The 19,616-nt window shown below is 40.8% G+C and overlaps 1 protein-coding gene across 2 annotated transcripts in view; it reads right to left on the reverse strand.

The window, feature by feature from the left end:
• Window positions 1-19,616, reverse strand: part of nlgn2a (neuroligin 2a) — a 214,469-nt gene that overhangs the window by 95,224 nt on the left and 99,629 nt on the right. For both annotated transcript variants that reach the window (XM_028564269.1, XM_028564268.1), the window contains one exon: window positions 1,848-1,901. In XM_028564269.1, coding sequence (XP_028420070.1) covers window positions 1,848-1,901 — 54 coding nt within the window. The remainder of the gene's footprint in view (window positions 1-1,847; window positions 1,902-19,616) is intronic.

Genomic DNA, 19,616 nt, shown 5'->3' on the forward strand with positions numbered 1-19,616 from the left:
TTCTATATCTTTACTCGCACTATTTTACTTAATTTTTTTTTCTTAGATTTTGATTTTGGGTGTTTGATATTTAATGAGCATTGTTGGAGGTGCCTGAGGCCTAAGATTTTCATCGCCAGCGACTACATCTGTTATTGTTTTGCACATGACAAATAAAGAACCTTCAAACGTGAAAGCATTTTGACTGGGGGGGGGATACAGATTAAACATTTTAATTACACGGATAGGCCTGTATGATTGAAGAAAATGAGAACAAATATAGTAATCTTACCATTTCACAGGCTGCTTGCTGATCTTTCTTTTAGAGAGTTGTTATACATTTCTTCGATTAACAGGGTTATCCTCACAGTAATGACTTCAGTCGTTCTATAATCCTGGCTATGGCCCTGATATAGGAAGTCATTACAGTACCTGTCCTGTGGTAACAGATTACCTGTCTTCTCTCCACCTATGTGTATTTGTAGTCTTATGCAAAGGGGATTAACTGCCTTTTTCTTTACGGTGCATAGTGCACAGTGTATTTATATACAGTATTTTGTGGAGGCTATCTGTTTGTGTGTTCTTATGCAGAGACATCTACTGTTTTTAAGTATCTGTGACTGACTCCTTTTGGTCTGCGTTCGGTGCCTGACTCCCAGGACCTGAGATGAATTCCAGTTCGGGATTGGGTTGTGTGAGTTAGTGAATTGGGATCAACAGTTCCCAGTCAAACAATGTTAATTGTGCGCCGTGATGAGGGACGAAACACATATTCAGAGAAGGGAGAAAAAGCCTCTTGACAGGGCTCGACTGCTCCGACTATACTTGCTGACTGTGGCAAGCTCAAAAAGTTGCATCTGTGCCAGCGCGTTTGATCACCAAGAAAATCCTCTTGCGTCAAACTTTCTCTGACTCCCAACTTAAAAAATATATATATATATACCCCATATCAAAGAGCATCACGGAGCAAGTAAAAAATTCACCCACACAACACCCTCAATATAGCATAAGGAGAAATATGTATCAAAATATCAGTCATCTTTTTCCTCCAAGAAACAAGTCCAAAAGAACAAGGTAGGGAGGATGGAGGGGGGGATGAAAGTGCAGATAAAAATCATCTCCACAGTGTACTGTATGTGTGTGCTGCAGGTAGGAGACAAATTAACAGCAGGATGTGGATTCTGTGTCCTTATTGTAGCAGCCGATTGAAACCCAAATCTTCCAAAGCGCGGGCACGAGAGTCCTCGGTAGTCCCCCACATGGACTTTTTTTTATTTCCTTTCCTTGATTTGATGTTATCACAGCTGACTTGGAATGAGGCTATCTTAATATTTGCGTCATAGCAATTTCATCCTTGAGCCCGGGGATTGAGGCGCAATAATAACGCGCCTCATGGTGTAAGCTGGTCTCAATAGGTGCTTTGTTGTGCTGGGACAATGCTGTTAGTCGGCAAAATGTATTTTCAAGGGCACACAGTGGTGGTGATGATGATGTCCGGGGCTCATTCCTGTTTTGAGAGGCCAGGTGAGGACCTCTGGAAAACACACACAACTGCCTGCTGATGACTTTATAATGGAGGGTATCTGGGCTCCATTAGCCGGGCGTTATAATCATCCGAGGTTGCAAAAGGCTAATGATTTGCATAGGAAAGACAGCTTTTTTTTTTCCTTTTCTTTTCTTTTTAAATTGCAACGGTCAGCACATACACTTACACCAACACATACTGTAGGTATGCATCTCATATCCAAAGTCCCACCTAAGAGATGTGTGACTTGGTGTGCGTGTGTGTGTTTTCCACTCTATGTGTGTACACATCCCCCAAAAAGACTTCAAAACAAGAAAAAAGGAAAAACATGCAACAAAAATACCTTCGTCTCGAGGCTTGTTCATTGAAGATTCATCATGTTTTTTTGTGAGCGGACCTAGGGTTAAGAAAAAAAGGGGGGAAAAAGAGAAAAGAGAAAATTCAAAAAAGATTACTGGCAAAAACGGAAAAAAAAAAGAATATCAAAAAAAGAAAAGAAGAAAGAGCAAAAAGGACAAATCAGCAAGAGTTCATGGTTGCTTATTGTGTATTTTTTTGGTTTTTTTCCTTTAAAAAGAGTACAAAAGCAAAAACAAAAGGCATCACAGACACAGATTCATCACAAGAAAAGACACAAGATCAAAGAAAGCTGTTTTTGGATGGGATTTCCTTCTCTCCCCCTGCAGAAGAAAATGCCCCGCTATTGTGTATGGTCCCTCTTTCTTTCTTTCCTTTAAATCTCCTTTTGTTCCCTGAGCCTAACCTTCTCTTTTGGGAGCTGGGTGGGTGGGTTGGTGAAGGGGGGTGTGGCGTAATAAAGCCTGTGTGGTTTGAAGAACAGGACCCAGCCCTTTCCTCCCACCATTATGACCAGAAAAAGGACAGATAAAAAAAAAAAAGAACAATCAAAGATGTGGACACCTATAGGAAGAATGGCGGGTTTGGGTCCTGATGCTCAAACACCAAAATCTTAACGCCAAACGTTCAGCAGTGAGAGAACACAGAACATTTTAAAGGGCAGTTGCACAATTTCTCGTCAGTTAGACCTTTTAGAAAAAGACACACCGAATACAAAGACATCTTTAATTAGACAATCGTATACACAATGACCCTGTAATGGTAAAAAGGCATGTTAAAATGTTGCAGATAAAATAGGCCACAGGTGCTTTTGTGTTTTGGAGTGTGTGTGTGTGTGTGTGTGTGTGTGTGTGTGTGTGTGTGTGTGTCATTATTTTGTGGTTAAACCAGAGAGCGATTACCCAGACGGGTAAATAATTACATAGCACAACAGCAGTGTGTCAATTTGAAATGACGAGTGAGCGTGACGCTAATTGCGCAGAGAGCGCAGGTAAAAGGTGAATGTAATTTGATCCCCATCTGCCCACTGGCTGTTTTTGCTCAATTAAAAAAAAAAGAGTGGTGGAGAGAAAGTGAAGACGACAAAGAGAGAAAAAGCAGCGGACATGCCCACACAGGGGCAATCAAAGGGGAAAATAACCTTCTCTTCTCCTCCCTCCATCATAATCATTGCAGTTTTTTTTTTAATTGTTGATGAACTGCTTGTGTCACATTCCAGGAACCTGGCTGTGATAAAGTGGTTTCTGTGTTATCAACCCCTCCTACTCGTTTCTCTCAGAGAGTCATTATGAGGAAGTGAGGTGTTTGAGAAAAATAGCACAAAAAGTGCTTTGATCTGGTCGTGTTTTATCATCCTCACACTTTCATTTTTCTTGTAGGCTTCATTCATGCACAGGTATCACACCTAAGAGACAAACAAAAGCCATGTATGTACTGTATGTATACCGTTCCCGCTCATCTTTCACAGGGTGTGTGTTAGTGGAAAAAGACTCTTCACCTCAGCATTCAGAAAGTCAAGCCTGAGAAAGTGAGCTGCTACAAAAATACTCTTCACCTTTCATTGCTTTCGTCTCATAAATCCACTTTGGAAACTGGAAATTTGGCAAAGAAACTGGATTTTATTCAGTTGAATCTGTGAAAACACATTTTATAATGCAACAAAACTTACTGGAAGAGTCTGCTCCTCATCATGTTGTTGTAAAGAATGGGTAAAAGCATGGCCGACAAGATGGCTGAATATTTATTAATCATCCAATGGGAATTAGACACATGAATGTCCAGTCTCGAAAGGATGCAGCACCTCCAACACGGACATTTCAAAATTAAAGCACACAACAAAATGTTACATCAAATCACAGAATACACAAAATGCAATCAGGGTAGAATTAAAGAACACAGGCCACTTTGAAAGCTCCGGAAAAAAGCTAGTAAGCGGACCTTGACTTAAGATTTGGTGTTTTCATGTAGGAATCATAAAGAGCAGGCTCTTCCTGTAGGTCCATTAGTGTTGCCCAGTTATTTTTTATTTATTTTTTACATTTGGTCCATTGTTACTTGAGCACCTAGTTGACTGGTGCCACCTTGTCCACTTAAAACCACATGTATAAACTATTAAATTTTTTTGCCAAATATGTTTTTACTATGACCTGATGTTTAGCAGGTATAATGTTTAATATGTTCACCATCAGCATGCTAACATAGCTAATTAGCACTAAACTAAGTACAGCTGAGGCTGATGGGAAAGTCAATAGTTTTGTGGTGGCCCTATAGGAAAAGTCAGGACCAAAGCATAAGTATTCATTGTCTGGGAACCATGAATGTTCGTACCACATTTTGTAACAAGTACATGTGGATATTGCACTGGATAAGTGATATATATGACCTGCTGGTAGCACTGGGTGAAAAGTCAGGGAGTGGTTAGTCTCGTATTGCCAGACCTTCCTCCACAGCGCTGTAGAGGACGGTCTGGCTAGTCCACACAGCATTCTGGGATGGGAGGAAAACGTGCTCTGGTTTATTGCCATTTCTTTAAACCAATCACAATCGTCTTGAGCGGCGCCAAGCACCGGACAAAGCCACGGTGCCTAGGGTTGGGTAGCTTTTGCGACTGAAACAATATCGGTACCGGTACCGGTGCCTGTTGTTCGGTCTCGGTATTCTTACTGAAATTGTAAACACCTGGTTGTAACAACAACAAAATTCGATTACAGTTTAAAAAAAAAAACTTTTATTTAAATACTATACAAACACCTTCCCCACCCTATATGAACATTTTATTCCCCTCCTAAAAATATGAACATATGAACAATGGACAGTAAACATTTAAAAAAACACACACACACACACACACACACACACACACATTCAGTCAAGCTCAAACATAGATCAAACTACTGCTACTACTACTAAGTAGTTCTTGTGTAATTCTTTTTAAGAAAGACTAGCATGTCAACTCTTTCAGGTAAGAGCCGCGCCCATTCAACACTCACTGTGTTCCCAGCGGTTGAGAACACCCCCGCTCTGATGGTGTGGAAGGAGCCTGAACACAAAGATATTTGTTTGCAAGCTTGCACTGCCGTGCAGTCCACCTGAACAGTTAGCTTGCTGTAAATAATATGTCATCTCGTTATTACTTTCAAGGCTGGCACAATAAATTCAGCTATTTTGCTCGCTGAAACAAATCGGCTGACTGAGGAGTGTGCCCCCCGCCACAGCCTCGCTGACTCCTGGGGCTCAGTCTGGTCTGCTCCGCGGGTCTGCGGGTCTAGCAGGGGCAGCAGCTAACTAACGGGAGCTAACTGACCTGCCCAGCGTTAGCAGCGTTAGCGGCGGTGATTTCACTCAGTAAATATCAGACGGGATGTTGTCGTGTCTCGTCCTACCTCCAGCCTTTAGCTGACAGAGGTTATTTCTGAATAAACCTGAATGCCTCACAGGCTAATTCACATCCAGAATCAGCGGCAGCTAACAATAATAATAATAATAATAACGGGGATGATATAAACGTCTGGCCGGCCTGTGAGCTCTCCGAGCAGCTTGTGAGGAGGAAAACACGGCGGGATGCTTTGGGATGTCAAAGTTGGCAAACAAACAAACAAGCAAAGTACCGAAATTCGACACCGTTTGATTTTACGTGTACCAATACTCAGTAAAACCGACGTGATTCGGTCGGTACTGTTAAAAGTACAGGGTTCGGTACCCAACCCTAACAGTGCCTCTGCAATCCCGGAAGTGAAACGTCACGGATATAGACTGCGCATTGCCAGACCTTCCTCCACAATGTAGTGGAGGAGAGTCTGGCTAGTCCACACAGCATTTTGGGATGGGAGAAAAACATGCCCTGATTTATTGTCATTTCTTTAAACCAATCACACTCGTCTTGGGCGGTGCTAAGTGTAGGACGGAGCCACGGTGCCTCTGCAAAATAGCCTCGGGGAACTTGTTTTGGTGGAACGTGTGTACGTTCAAAAGTTGTTTTAGTCGTGCAACAGAAAACTCTGATTGGACAGATAGTCTAGCTAGCTGTCTGGATTTACCCTGCAGAGATCTGAGGAGCAGTTAACCATAGTCCTCAGAAATCCACCAGAGTTATGAATGCCAACACAAAGAAAGTGGAAGGTAACGGACATCCGGCCGAAATGAGGGACATCCGGTGGATCTTCTGGTAACGCCAGAGCAATCCCCTAAATGAATGGTCGTCGATCCAGACAAGGGGGTCGTTGAAGTCATTAGGCGTCCTCCTCTGGGGACAATGGATGTCTGTACATTTCATGGCAATCCATATAATAGTTGAGATATTTCAATCTGGACCACAGCGGTGGACCCATTAACAGACCGATATTGCAAGCTATAGAGCCCCAAGAAATAATTGCTGCAATCAGGTGTTGGAACAATTACTGGAATTACTTGACTGCTGGCATAATGTGACACTTAACAAACAAAAAAAGGACTTATAATGGCTATTGAAAAGAAAACCTTCAATTTGAAAAGTAATATTTTATATTATATATTTTATGACATAAAAGCTTTATGTCATAAAGTGTATTATATGCATATATTTTTATTTAAGTAGTTACAACTTGGAAGCCAAAGTTTATAATGTGTTCTAGTATTTAGAAACCCAAAAGCAAACATTACTAATATTTGTGTCCACAGCTTGAGAGCTGACGTAAATGGTATTTTTCAATATAATTTACCACCTGAAAAATCAGGTAAATCCTTGAGTATGTAATTTTATTGTTAGCCTTGAAAACAGTTGTTTTCTTAGCTCAGGGTCCACTAACTGGCACTTTATTTTCAGTCTTCCTCAGCAACCAAACTCATTTTGCTGAAGGTCAGATGTTGAAAGCCAATACAGAGCTAGTAAGTGGATCTTGAGTTGAGGTTTTTTTCTCAAACAGAGAAATAGAAGTAGGATATATATATAGGATATGATAGGATATATAAAACACAGCATTATTGTTTTTTAGATAAACATGTGGGAGTAAAAATGACAAAATGTGCAGCTGATTGATCATTACATAAGTTGTGTATATTATACTATTATACAGTATAGACATGTTATTGACTGATCAAAACGGTCAGAAAATATTCTTTAAAGAAATATTTCCTAAAGAGTTTGTCAATTGCTAAAAAATGTTTAAATAGAAACCATCCCATCAAAGAAACCAGTCCACCACACTTTTTTTGGGAAGAAAAAGCGGAAATCAGAAATCAAGCAACCATTACCAGGCAACATGCTGTGAAAAAGAGTAAAAACTGAGCTTGATTGACATCTTTCTTCTTTTTGCAATGAGTGGCTGTGGAGCCTAGCAGTGTGAATCAAGCAGAGAGAAAGAAAGAGTAGCTGGTTTTCTGGACATTTCACTTTTCCCAATCAAAGGTGCTGAGGAAGACAGGAGCATGTGCAATTCACGCACACTCACACACACACACACACACACACACACACACACACACACACACACACACACACACACCTGTCTGTAGATGACAAAAATAACAGCAAATACAATTATCACCTGTGCTACATGCATAAAGTAGTTGCGAAAGACTATTTTTGCACCTAAAGTTGTTTTTAGCCTCTCTCCTCTACACAGTCTCTGTCTTTTATCCTCCTCTCTGTAAAACTCTAGTCTTCTCTCTCTTCTTGCACTTTGCCGTGTCTGTCTTGCTGGCCGACTGCAGCTCACTTTGAAGCTGGTTATATAAGGCTTCACTTCGGCTCCACTTCTCCCGACGGCCACACGCACCCGCACGCACGCACACGCACACACGCACACACACACACACACGCACATCGTTAAACAGACGCACATTCATACAGCGTTCCAGTTCAACTGGTTTCTCGTTCACTATTTTTTTTCTTTTATGAATGACAATACAACGTAAAAACCAACATGAAGCGTCTTAATACGGTGCTGTACCGGGAGGCTTCCCTTTAATTCATCACCTGTCTATAAATACAATCTGGAACCGGATTTATATCTATTTTCTAAAACTACATTATATTTTACAGTGATATTTTTAAAGCTGAGCATCAAGTCAATATTATATTCATAAAATGTCAGCAGAACCAAATGTCACATTTGTATTGATTACAGCAAGGTGTAATTGGGAAGAAGCCAAAGAATCCAACATGCTGTGTATCACTTATAATTAATATATATACTAAATAAATGTTCTTAAATTCAGTAACTGTTTTAAAAGAAAATTCTTAGACGTTGACATTTTCTATTGGATGATATGTAGCCACTTGGTTTATCCTTTGATGCTACAACTGGAATAACACATGTACTGTAATTTGCATGATTGATTCGAGGTGCTAGGTGGATATATATACTGTAATTTGTCTTTTTTTTTTTACACATACTGCATGAATGGAATGGATAGCAACAGAGCTCAATTCATTGCTTTGACCATACAAAACGCCCTCATACCTAAACAAACAGCAAACATGTAGTTTGCACAACATGAAATAATGACTGTTGGAGAGTACCAGCAACATGTGCATGTTGTGAAACAGCTGCATTTTTTTTTTATTAACGTTTATTTATTGTTATTTTAGAAAGCATATTGCATACAAATTCTATAAAATACTGTATTACAGAAATAGTTTTACAAAAACATTAACATACACAGACACAAACACAGGTCCATACTGTAGATAATCAGATTAGATAATAATAAAAAAAAGTACAAAGCTGCTCCACATACTTATTGACATCAGACCTCAGGTAGTTATCAGAGCTAAGAGTTAAGGTAGGAGCCATGGGGATATGTATTGCCTAGAATCTACTATATCAATGAAGGGTTTCCAATTCCTATAAAATGTTTCAATGGAACCGTGCAATATACAGTGGGGGAAATAAGTATTTGACCCCTTGCTGGTTTTGCAGGTTTGCCCACTTACAAAGAATGCAAAAATCTACAATTGTAATCATATGTACATTCAAACAGTGAAAGACAGAATCCCAAAGAAAATTCCAGAAAATCACATCATATGAATTTATTAAAATTGATAACCATCTGATGAGGAAAAACAAGTATTCGACACTCTGGACAAACAGCAAGTATTCTGGCTCCTACAAGCCAGTTAGTCTTTCTTTAAGACACAGCCCCAATCCGAACCAATTATCTACATCAAATACACCTGCCTCACCTCGTTACCTGTATAAAAGACACCTGTCAACACCCAAACAACCAGCATCCAACATCACCACCATGGGCAAGACCAAAGAGCTTTCTACGGACATCAGGGACAAGATTGTTGATCTGCACAAGGCTGGGATGGGCTACAAGAGAATCGGAAAGCAACTTGGAGAGAAAAGATCAACTGTCGGTGCAGTTATCAGGAAATGGAAGAAGCACCACACCACGCCAACCTCCTTCGGTCTGGGCCTCCACCCAAGATCTTGCCTCGTGGGGTGTCCCTGATCATGCGAACGGTGAGGAATCATCCCAAAACCACAAGAGGGGAACTGATGAATCAACTGAAGGCAGCTGGGACCACAGTTACAAAAAGAAACGGTTGGTAACACACTACGCCGTCATGGATTGAAATCCTGCAGCGCACGCAAGGTCCCCTGCTCAAAAAGAAACATGTACAGGCCCGCATGAAGTTCGCCATTCACCACCTGGACGACTCAGAAGAGGCCTGGAAGAAGGTGATGTGGTCAGATGAGACCAAAATAGAACTTTTTGGCCTCAACTCAACTCGTCGTGTTTGGAGGGCAAAGAACACCGAGTACAACCCAAAGAACACCATCCCCACCGTCAAGCATGGTGGTGGCAACATCATGCTTTGGGGGTGCTTTTCAGCCAAGGGGACGGGACAACTCCATCGTATTGAGGGGAGGATGGACGGGGCCATGTATTGTGGAATTCTGGACCAACATCTCCTTCCCTCAGTGAGAGAGCTGAAGATGGGTCGAGGATGGGTGTTTCAGCACGACAACGACCCTAAGCACACCGCCAAAGCAACAAAAGAGTGGCTGAAGAAGAAGCACATCAAGGTTCTGGAGTGGCCTAGCCAGTCTCCAGACCTGAATCCGGAACCTGAATGATTTGGAGGCTGTCTGCAGGGAGGAGTGGGCCAACATCCCTGCCGAAATGTGCACAAACCTTGTCACCAACTATAAAAACCATTTGACATCTGTGCTGGCCAATAATGGCTTTTCTACAAAATATTAACATGCTGTTTGTCCAGGGGGTCAAATACTTGTTTTTCCTCATCAGATGGTTATCAATTTTAATAAATTCATATGATGTGATTTTCTGGAATTTTCTTTGGGATTCTGTCTTTCACTGTTAGAATGTACATATGATTAAAATTGTAGATTTTTACATTCTTTGTAAGTGGGCAAACCTGCAAAATCAGCAAGGGGTCAAATACTTATTTCCCCCACTGTATTTCTGAGTCTTTCCAGTTTTAGGTGCTGCATAACATCTTTGATCAACATAGTGAAAGTGGGAGGTGGTGTCTGGTTCCAGTTCAATAGAATGAATGTGGGTGCTGGAAGGGTTATGAATCTTGCTAGCAAGAGAAGGGGTCCTGTAAGAGGACGGTCCTCTCCCGGTACTCCAAATACAGCCAACACTGGGTTGGGTTTAACCTATAGACTGTATAATATTAATGGACAAAGCATTCAGTTCGGCGAAGTGCTGCAAATGTGGAAGTGCCTTAAACCTGCATTCTATCTGAATTCCAGCAGGGGGGCGACACGTGCGGTTGCAAAAGGAGGTTGGTTCCTATAGAAGTCTATGAGAAAGTGACCCACTTCTCACTTGATTTATTACCTCAGTAAACATTTTCATGAGTTTATGGTCTCAATCGCTAGTTTTAAGTCTTCTGCAACACAGAATGATGTTCATGTTTTGAATTATGGTCTCGTTGATTTTAAAATCGGTGATAAAGCAGGGGGTGTTTTAGGGTGGTTTTTTTTTCATATTTATACCTATTTCAATATCTTATTTATACCTATTATACTTATTTAATTAAATCCCAGTCCTTTGTGATTTGTTAAGGGCACAGAGCCAAAAAAACTTTTTTTAAAAAGCGACAAAGACCTTGAAAAAAAAAGCGACAAAAAACATATTGATTTGACTTTTTTGACAGATATTTTGTCATAACAACGTTGGAAACCTTTTTTATTTCTTTTTTTCTTTTTTTTTTACTCAGTAACAGGACGGTCTGGACCATTGCTTACTTTTTATGGGATTTTGCATCTTTAATGTCCTTAATAATATTGATATGATTTGAAAACATAACATGAGCCCTGTTTAGTATACTGTATATCATCGGCTCAAATGTCATAGCAATGTACAATAAATGTACAATGTATATGCTTTGTTTTAACATCTATAGCAGTGTTTCAGTTGGTATCATTTGGTACATCATTTTGCTTTGAAGCAGGCAGTAGCCCAGGCAGAAATAAAGAGGCTTATTCCTCTGTGTTTATGGATATGAGCGAGTGTGTGTTTTTCTGTGCAGGCACAAGAGTAAGTAGGTGTTGAGTAGCTCATTTAGGCAATGTGTGCCAGTCCAGTATGATCTACGAGGAAATGGAACTGTGTCTGACAGTTTGTGAGTGAGCGCTGAGCATAAATGATGGACGCTTTTACAAAGGACTGTGTGTGTGTAAGTGAGAGAGAAAAGATGGGGACATTGTCATTGTCCTAGAGCTAAAATATTAACGAATAACTCAATAAGATTCAAGCATGTGTGTGTGTGCGCGTGTGTGAGAGAGAGAGAGAGAGAGAGAGAGAGGGTCGGCTGTAGATGAGTAAGTGAGATGTGACTGAGAGTCGCTCACCCACACACATATTATCTATTTCACGCATTGTAAGTAGATGTTCTGGTGTGTGTGTGTATGTGTGTGTGTCTGAGATGTAGTAGTTAGATGTAGAGACAATCAGGCAGGATGGCAGGCAGACTATACTGCCAATCGTTTGCTTCATTATCACACACCAGTGCTCTCTCAGTCACCATGTGTGTGGGCAGGTCACAAATGGAGATGAGCAAGCTGTGACTTCACTACAAAACAACATGTTGAGTCCACGTTCAAAAGAATGGCTGCTAAAATAGGATTCTGTGGGAGTCCTTTCAGGTGATGTGCAACATTCACCTCTCAGAAATACTAGAAATGGATTGATATTGTTGTCATTAGTCACCCTGTCACAATTACTTTTCTGCTGCCTTTGTATCATTAAGTTTCAATTTAGTCCTCTCAATAGAATGGCATGATTTGCATGACTGTTTATCAGACAATATTACAGGATGTAAAAACCTAGCGCTACAAAACAGCACAAGATTAACTTTATCTTTAATGTTGGAGAGCTACAAAATGAATTGATTTAAAGGTCCCATATTGTCAAAAGTGGGATTTCCATGTCTTTGTGATTACAAAGCGGGTCGAGGTCTTCTATAAATACTGAGAAAGTATCAAAACACTCAATCCACAAAGAAAGGCACACAGCCCATATTCAGAAACTGTGCTTTTAATATGAGCCATCAGGACTTCTGTACAGTTGTGATGTCACAACTACGAATACTATATATAGGTAGAAAGTGCTGCTACAGTGCCGTTACAGTCATTCCCCAGCTGCAGAGACTCCAAGAGCGCGGATGTGAAAGGCCCAAAACACCAATCAGAGCAGACTAAAATGGAGGTATACAGGTATATTCAGACAGACAGTTTGAGAAAAATTATTTTGTTTTTTGAACATTAAAGCATGTAAACATGTTCGAGTAGAAACCCCAAATTCAAGTATGAACCTGAAAATACAAGTGCCTTTGTACATATACTTTGTATGTATCCGTCTGTTCTCTTCAATCAAATGATACAATGTGCTTTGTGTTCCCGTTAAGTTACAACACTATGTATGATAACTATGGGGGCTCTTCTCCTTATAGCCTGTCCGTCTCACCCCCATTCTCCACTGGGCGCGTCTGTGCTGCGTTCTGGCTGCCTTCCGGTTTTGTTCCGTCCTCCGCCACGCGCCATACCACACCAGGAGCGTCTCAGTGGCGGAGCGTCTTGCTGCCCGACAGATTATACCGTCTCTACAAGTACTTTACAGAACAATCACGTGTTTATTAAGCTAGTATCTACCTTCTACTCCAAGCACTCTCTTTTCTGGCGTTGTCCTTATAAAAAAGGATCTGTGATGTCTATTATGGTTTTCCACCTCCAAGATGAATCTCTCGTCGTCCGTGGTGTTGGAGAGGAGACATTAGATATTGGGGGGGGTGTCTTTTGGTAAATTGAGTGGATGCTCTCGCTGTTTCACTTCCGGCCCTGCTGTCCCAATGCCCTGCGGTTCATCTGGCACGTAGCGGAGAGCCGCTTCACGCACGCTTGTGGGACGCGCCGTGACTGGTGGAACTTCAAGCATTGACTTGAATGGCCGTGATCGCTCGCAGGGACTGCGTCGCCTCCAGAACGCAGGAAAATAGGGGTCACTCTATACACAGTAACCTTGCCTGTCACAGCACTGGGTGAATATCAGGCTTTTTGGAGATTTCAAAGTTATAGGACAAAGACAGATATCATGATGCTGCCACAGCTTGTTCTAGCAGTCGACGACAAGGTAACGAAGGTATGATAGGGGCTAAATAGCTGATGGTTGTACAGTATGAACTTATACATGTTGATTTCAATTCAGGGTTTTGGCTCTAATCGGTGAAACTGGTTGCCACACCATTCCATTTGCATTTTTGTAGGTTTAAAAGGGAAAATATAGGAAAGAACTGCAATAGAGTTGAAGCTACATACATTCAAAAGTGGGTTACATCCATGCTTTAGAAGTGCTTGATAACTTTCTGCTGCCCATCTCGAACTCAGTTCTGCTTCCTTCCCATCCTTGTTTTTCTATGCTTGCTATAAGAAGTAGATCTGTTGTATTTGAGCTGGCTTTGGCATGCTTTAATCTCATTCTACATTCTTCTCTGGAGAGTATATGCACAGAAAAAAGGATAAATTGAGTATGTGCGGAAAGTTTTGCAAATTTATTAGATGTATTTATATCTGTGTGTACCACAAGGGTTCTTTGAAAAGGCATCAACTGCTGAAAGAAATTAAGAATAAAATCTTTCTGTAGATAGTCAAAGATGTTGAGAGTCATAGGAGCCATGTTGAAGCACGTATGCATTTGATGTCATGTGTTGGTCCTACAGATTAATACTGAACCCCAAAGTCCACCAGGCACAGCAACGATTCCAACTCCATCAGAGCTGCTTGAAATGAACTGCTACCCTTCTAGCATTAAAAGCATTGACAACTGACCTTAAAATAAATATTCAAAATATCCTGAAAAACTAGTTTTTCCACTGGTTTGGAATGTGTATGTGTATGTTTCCTGCTAATATATATATATATATATATATATATATATATAGATAGATAATCTGAGTTCTGGAAATAATAAAGCTTTAAACCACTTCCAGGAGACAGTATACAGTATAGTATAGTATATCTAAGAATACGGCAATGCATTTACAGTAAAGGTACCTGAACAGTTTGAGTATATGTATACTGTATGTGTAATCCTAATCAATCACATAGAATCACATGACCTCAAGTGTTTTATTTTTGATTGTCATTTATCATTAGCTGTTCAGATATCGGTAACCCGAAATTACAAAAGTAAAATACTTTACTTTCATGTTTCTCACCAACATGTGTATCGCTGAAATCTAACACATACTGTATGTTGAGTGTATTTCCTTCCCTCAGCCCTTCTACAGCTGATGTGGGCGTCTTCACAGCTTATATATCAGAATGAATCAGAATAGTTGGGTTTGCTATTTACTGCCATATTGTTTGCTTTTCCCACAACTGTTTTCCCACTCCCTTTTCTGCCTCTCTCTCTCTCTCTCTCTCTCTCTCTCTCTCTCTCTCTCTCTCTCTCTCTCTCTCTCTCTCTCTCTCTCGCTCCCTGTCAACACTACTTTCCTCATTCTGAAGCTTCAGACTGAGTGCCTGAGAAATATCAGTCCAACCTGGCTGAAGGGGGAAGAATGAACTAGAAAGAAGGAAATGGAAAGGAGGAGGATGAAGAGTAAAGGGAGCATAGGGGATGCTGACATACTTTTTTCTTCTTCTTCCAAGTAATGCGTATGAGAGAGACAGAGAAGATAAGATGAAGCAAAAAAGAAAAAGGAGAAATAAAAAGTCTGAGAGTGTGTGGGAAATGTGAAAAAGAGGAGAGAAAAAGTGTGTATTAATGGCAGGGGAATGGGAAGTGAAAACAAGGTGCGAGAAAGAGTTTAAGACGTAAGGACGGGGGGGGATTGGAGGGATGAGCAGGAAGTGAGGAAGCAGAGATGGGAAATAAGAGGGTAAAGGAGTTGCGGTGGAGGAAGACTGTGGCGGATAGGGGGAAATAATAGAGGTATAGAGGGGGAAAAAAACTAAAGATAAAGAGAGACAGAGAAAGTATGTGAAGCAGAGAGAAACAGAAAGAGGTAAACAGATGTACTGACATTTACGGAGTGGTGATAATCGAGTAGCCATGAAGGTTAAAGCCAACTTCTCCCCATGTAGCCACACACACACACACACACACACACACACACACACACACACACACACACACACACACACACAGTAGGCTTATCTGCTCATGCGTTCATGCATACGTCTACAAAAGTGTGCTTTGGAGTTTAAATTCCAGTCTGATTCCGGATTACTTTGCACTTATAGAATATTGCAGTGTTGTATTACTATATACAGTCAATATAAAATCATTATAGGATTACCAGCAACGTCTCACACGGTCAACTCTACATCCTGCCCTTCTGGGCCACAAATGGAGATTGTGTGCTCCTGCATTAACTTTTCATAAGGTGGCCAAGAAATCCAATAGTTACACTACTTCATATGTCATGGTGAATCCCCAACCCGCCACTTTTAATGAAAAACACTCCTTCTTCAACACATTGATTTACGCATGGTCTGGAATAAATCTTTGGTTTAGCAGTGAAGCGTGTGGCTGGTCTCCAAGGGTGTTGGCCCTTGGCAACGTCAGGTAACTGCATGTCTACTTCACTTCCACTGAACATGGCGGTGTGTTTTTTTTTTTTTTTTTCCTTAACTGACCGAACCCTGAAACCTCAACAACAAGCAACTGCATTCATTTTTCAATTTATTTAGAAACTAAATCAATTTCTAATCATTCTGAGTACAACCTTTAATACTGCATAGACCAAAAATACAGTTTCATAGATAATCACAATTTAAAAACGCAATAGTCAAATTATCTAGTTGCATCAAACTGTTCTAGAATAAGTATGTGTTTGTGTGTGTGTGTGTGTATGTGTTCTTGTTTAACTATATTCGTGGGGTCCAACAATTGGGAGTCCAGTATACTTATGGGGTCCCGACAGCTTTGTGGGGCCAAAATGCTGGACCCAACAAGTTTAAAGGGCTGTTTGAGGGTTAAGACTTTGTTTTAGGATTAGGGATAGAATGAGGTAATAGTTAGGGGGAGGGTAAGGGTTAAGGTTAGGCATTTAGTTGTGATGGTTAAGGTTAGGGTAAGGGGCTAGGGAATGCATTATATGTCAATGGGTTAGGGGTTAAGGTTCCCACAAAGATAGTGCCACAAACCTGTATGTGTGTGTGTGTGTGTGTGTGTGTGTGTGTGTGTGTGTGTGTGTGTGTGTGTGTGTGTGTGTGTGTGTGTGTGTGTGTGCGCGTGTGCTGAGCCCCTCAATTCCAAGGCTTGATAGCGTGATTCCCTCTATTTCAGAGGTGATAAATTACTGGAAAGACTCTCACTCCATCTCCCATGATACCCTGGGTCTGTCAGAACAGCGCCTGTCATGTAAAAAGATAACAGCGAAGTTGAGAAAAGCCTACTTTTTAACAATTTTGACATTTGCAGTTTGGTCAGCAGAGCTGCGAGTGCTCTTTATTGGGCTAACCTTTGACGAGCAAAGAGTCTCTATGTTGTGTGGCATACGGGGAAGGTGGAGAAGGTAAAGGGAAACAAGAAGAATATGGTGCGAGGCTGTTATGTCGAGCTATCAAAATACCGACAGGCTGGGCTGCTCTGTTGCCATTTCATGTAGTATTTCATCTCTTGAAGTGATCTCTGCGGTGTGCTGGCTTTCCTTGCCTTTGTCCATGAACAACTCAAAGGAAACCAATCTGTGTTTGTGTGTTTGAACAGTCGTTCCACCCCTTAGGCTATTTCTGCCCCAAACAAAGGTCTGTTGGTGATCTGTGCAATAACCTTCCAGTACGATCCAAGATCACGCTCGCTGTTTATCTGTCCATGTGGGCTTTGAACTCGTCCTGCTGCTTTAACACCAAAGCCGTGTATTACATGTAACACAGAGGTCTTCTGTCTCCTCTCCCCTCCCTCCTTCCATCCTCTCCTTTCCTCAGTTAGATATTCAACTAGAAAACTCCTCTCGGTAGAGTCTACGTCTCCAGAGCTGGGCTATCTGGAGAAAAAAAAATCAAACACCACGCTATTTTTGACCAAATACATCAATGTCAATATTGCGGCAATATTGTAGGGTTAACTACTGGTCCTTTCACAAAATATTTACACAATGAAAGTTTTGATAAATAATCACCAATAATGTGGATACAATAAGTGGGTAGATGCAAATAATAGAACAGCTGGTAAGTTCAGAAAATTACATCACTTTACGGTAATGTAGCCTTTAAAACCAGGAAAAGACAACAATTGTGTCACACTATATCCAAAATTTACAGACGATATAAGCCTCATATATCGATATAATATTGATATATTGGTCAGCCCTAACAACAGGTCTGTCTCCCTCTTCCCTCCCAAACAAAGAAGAGTTGAGTGTCACTCTATTGTCCCTCCTGGCTCCCTTACAGTCAAGGTGGCAGAGAAGATAACAAAAACAGGGATTTATTCATTTCGTATCATAACATACCAGGTATGGAATTAATCTGCAGATGCTCCGGTTCGAAATGAGACCAAGCTTTTCTATGGATGTCAATTTTTAAATACACAACTAAGGCGAAAATGTGGCCTGTAAAAGACTAGGGAAAGGCTTGTTGTTAGCCTAGCCGATTGCCAGAAATTAATTTTGCTACTGAAGCAGCTGTTAATAAGATGGCCGGTTAAGAGGAGTGAGGAGTCAGCAGTCAATGACGGAATAAAACAGAGCAGCTCATTAAATAGGTTTATCAGAAATTTAAAAATCTTTTGTTGTTTTGCTTTTGCTATGTTTATACCTAGCTGGATCAAATTAGTGCTGAAACATTTTTTAATTAGTTGATCAACAGACAATTTACTGACCATTTTGATGATTGTTGTTGATGTTGTGATTCATTTATTAGGCAAAAATGCCAAACATTGGCTTGTTGCCACCTACTCAAATACCTTGTATTTGAATTTTCTGATTTCGATTTATATAGCTTGGGAGGATGCTTCCCAAATCAACCGGAGTTTAGAATGCCAACACAAAGAACGCGGAAGGTGAGGGACATCTGGCCAAAAATGAGGGACATCTGGCGGAACCTCCGGCGGCACCGGAACCATCCCGTAAATGATCTGAATGTGTTTTGAGTACTGGAGTGGGAGCGGGGACACAAAGAGGTGGAAGCACAAAGCTTAGCCATCCTCCCTCCCTGCCTCCATCTAAATCCATCTCCTCCTCTTAGGCCAGCCTTGTAAGAGCTTATTCCACCGCGGGCCGCAGCACCGAGGACATTACTAACCAGTGAGCGGATGAGGCAGAGCTCATAATGCTGACAGAGTGGAACACTGCAGGAGTGCAAAGATGGAGCACGGGGAGTAATTTAGGTCAAAGGCCCAGGAGGCACCAAGATGCAGACACATGCCCATATATATTTGTTTTACTTTATTTGTGTCATCCTTTTGCTCCTCATCTGTCTCTATCCATAGCTATGCCAACTGTGCATATTCCATTAAAGGAAAAGTCTACTCTGAAATATGCCTGCTAACGCTGAGTTATGAAATCATGAGAGATTTTTCATTTATCCTAATTTGTCTCAATATGGTCTTCTAAAATGGGATTGAAATCCTGTTAAACTTGAACGCAAAAATAAAGGAGCCTCGTGGGAAATAAGGCAAAGCTGACAACAGTGATATAAGTGAAAACATGTTATTGTAATGCTTTTGGACAGTTCAATTGCCATCTCTCTTTCAAGCCACCTTATCTCCCCCCAAGCTACATCATACCAAAACACCACTTCATTAAACAACCATGTAATCTGTTGTGTCACCTAGAGACTAAACCCAGGAGCTGTTGCATTCACTGTACAATTAATTGGCTCTGTGGACGTTGGATTGGATATTTGAATAAAAACAACCTTGATTAAGATAAAAGCATTTAATAGATCTAGCACCTTATGGAAAAAGTGCTAATATCCTTTGCAGAATCATTTGAGTTTGTGTTGAAGTCTGTTAGGCTAGGTGGGCTAGGGAATTCCTAAACTTTACTGGACACTTTTTAAAGCTTGACAGAGTAAAGTGAAAAGCCAATTACTCTGCTTAGCTTTAGATGGCACACTAAATCTGCCTAATGGAAAGTAAGTTAATATTCACCATATGAATTCATGTTTGACTGCATTAATACACTTTTCATCTAGTTTTATTTGTTTGCTACTTCAACTGTTGAGCGAATGTCTAGTGAGAATTCTAAAAGCAGTGGCCCATAACATGTTTGTCTTCTGAACTCTTTAAATAATAATCTCCAAAGATTCTCAATTTCAATAAACTGAGTCAACATCTATCGCAG

This window comes from Perca flavescens, chromosome 19 (assembly GCF_004354835.1).
Source record: "Perca flavescens isolate YP-PL-M2 chromosome 19, PFLA_1.0, whole genome shotgun sequence".
Lineage (NCBI taxonomy): Eukaryota > Metazoa > Chordata > Actinopteri > Perciformes > Percidae > Perca > Perca flavescens.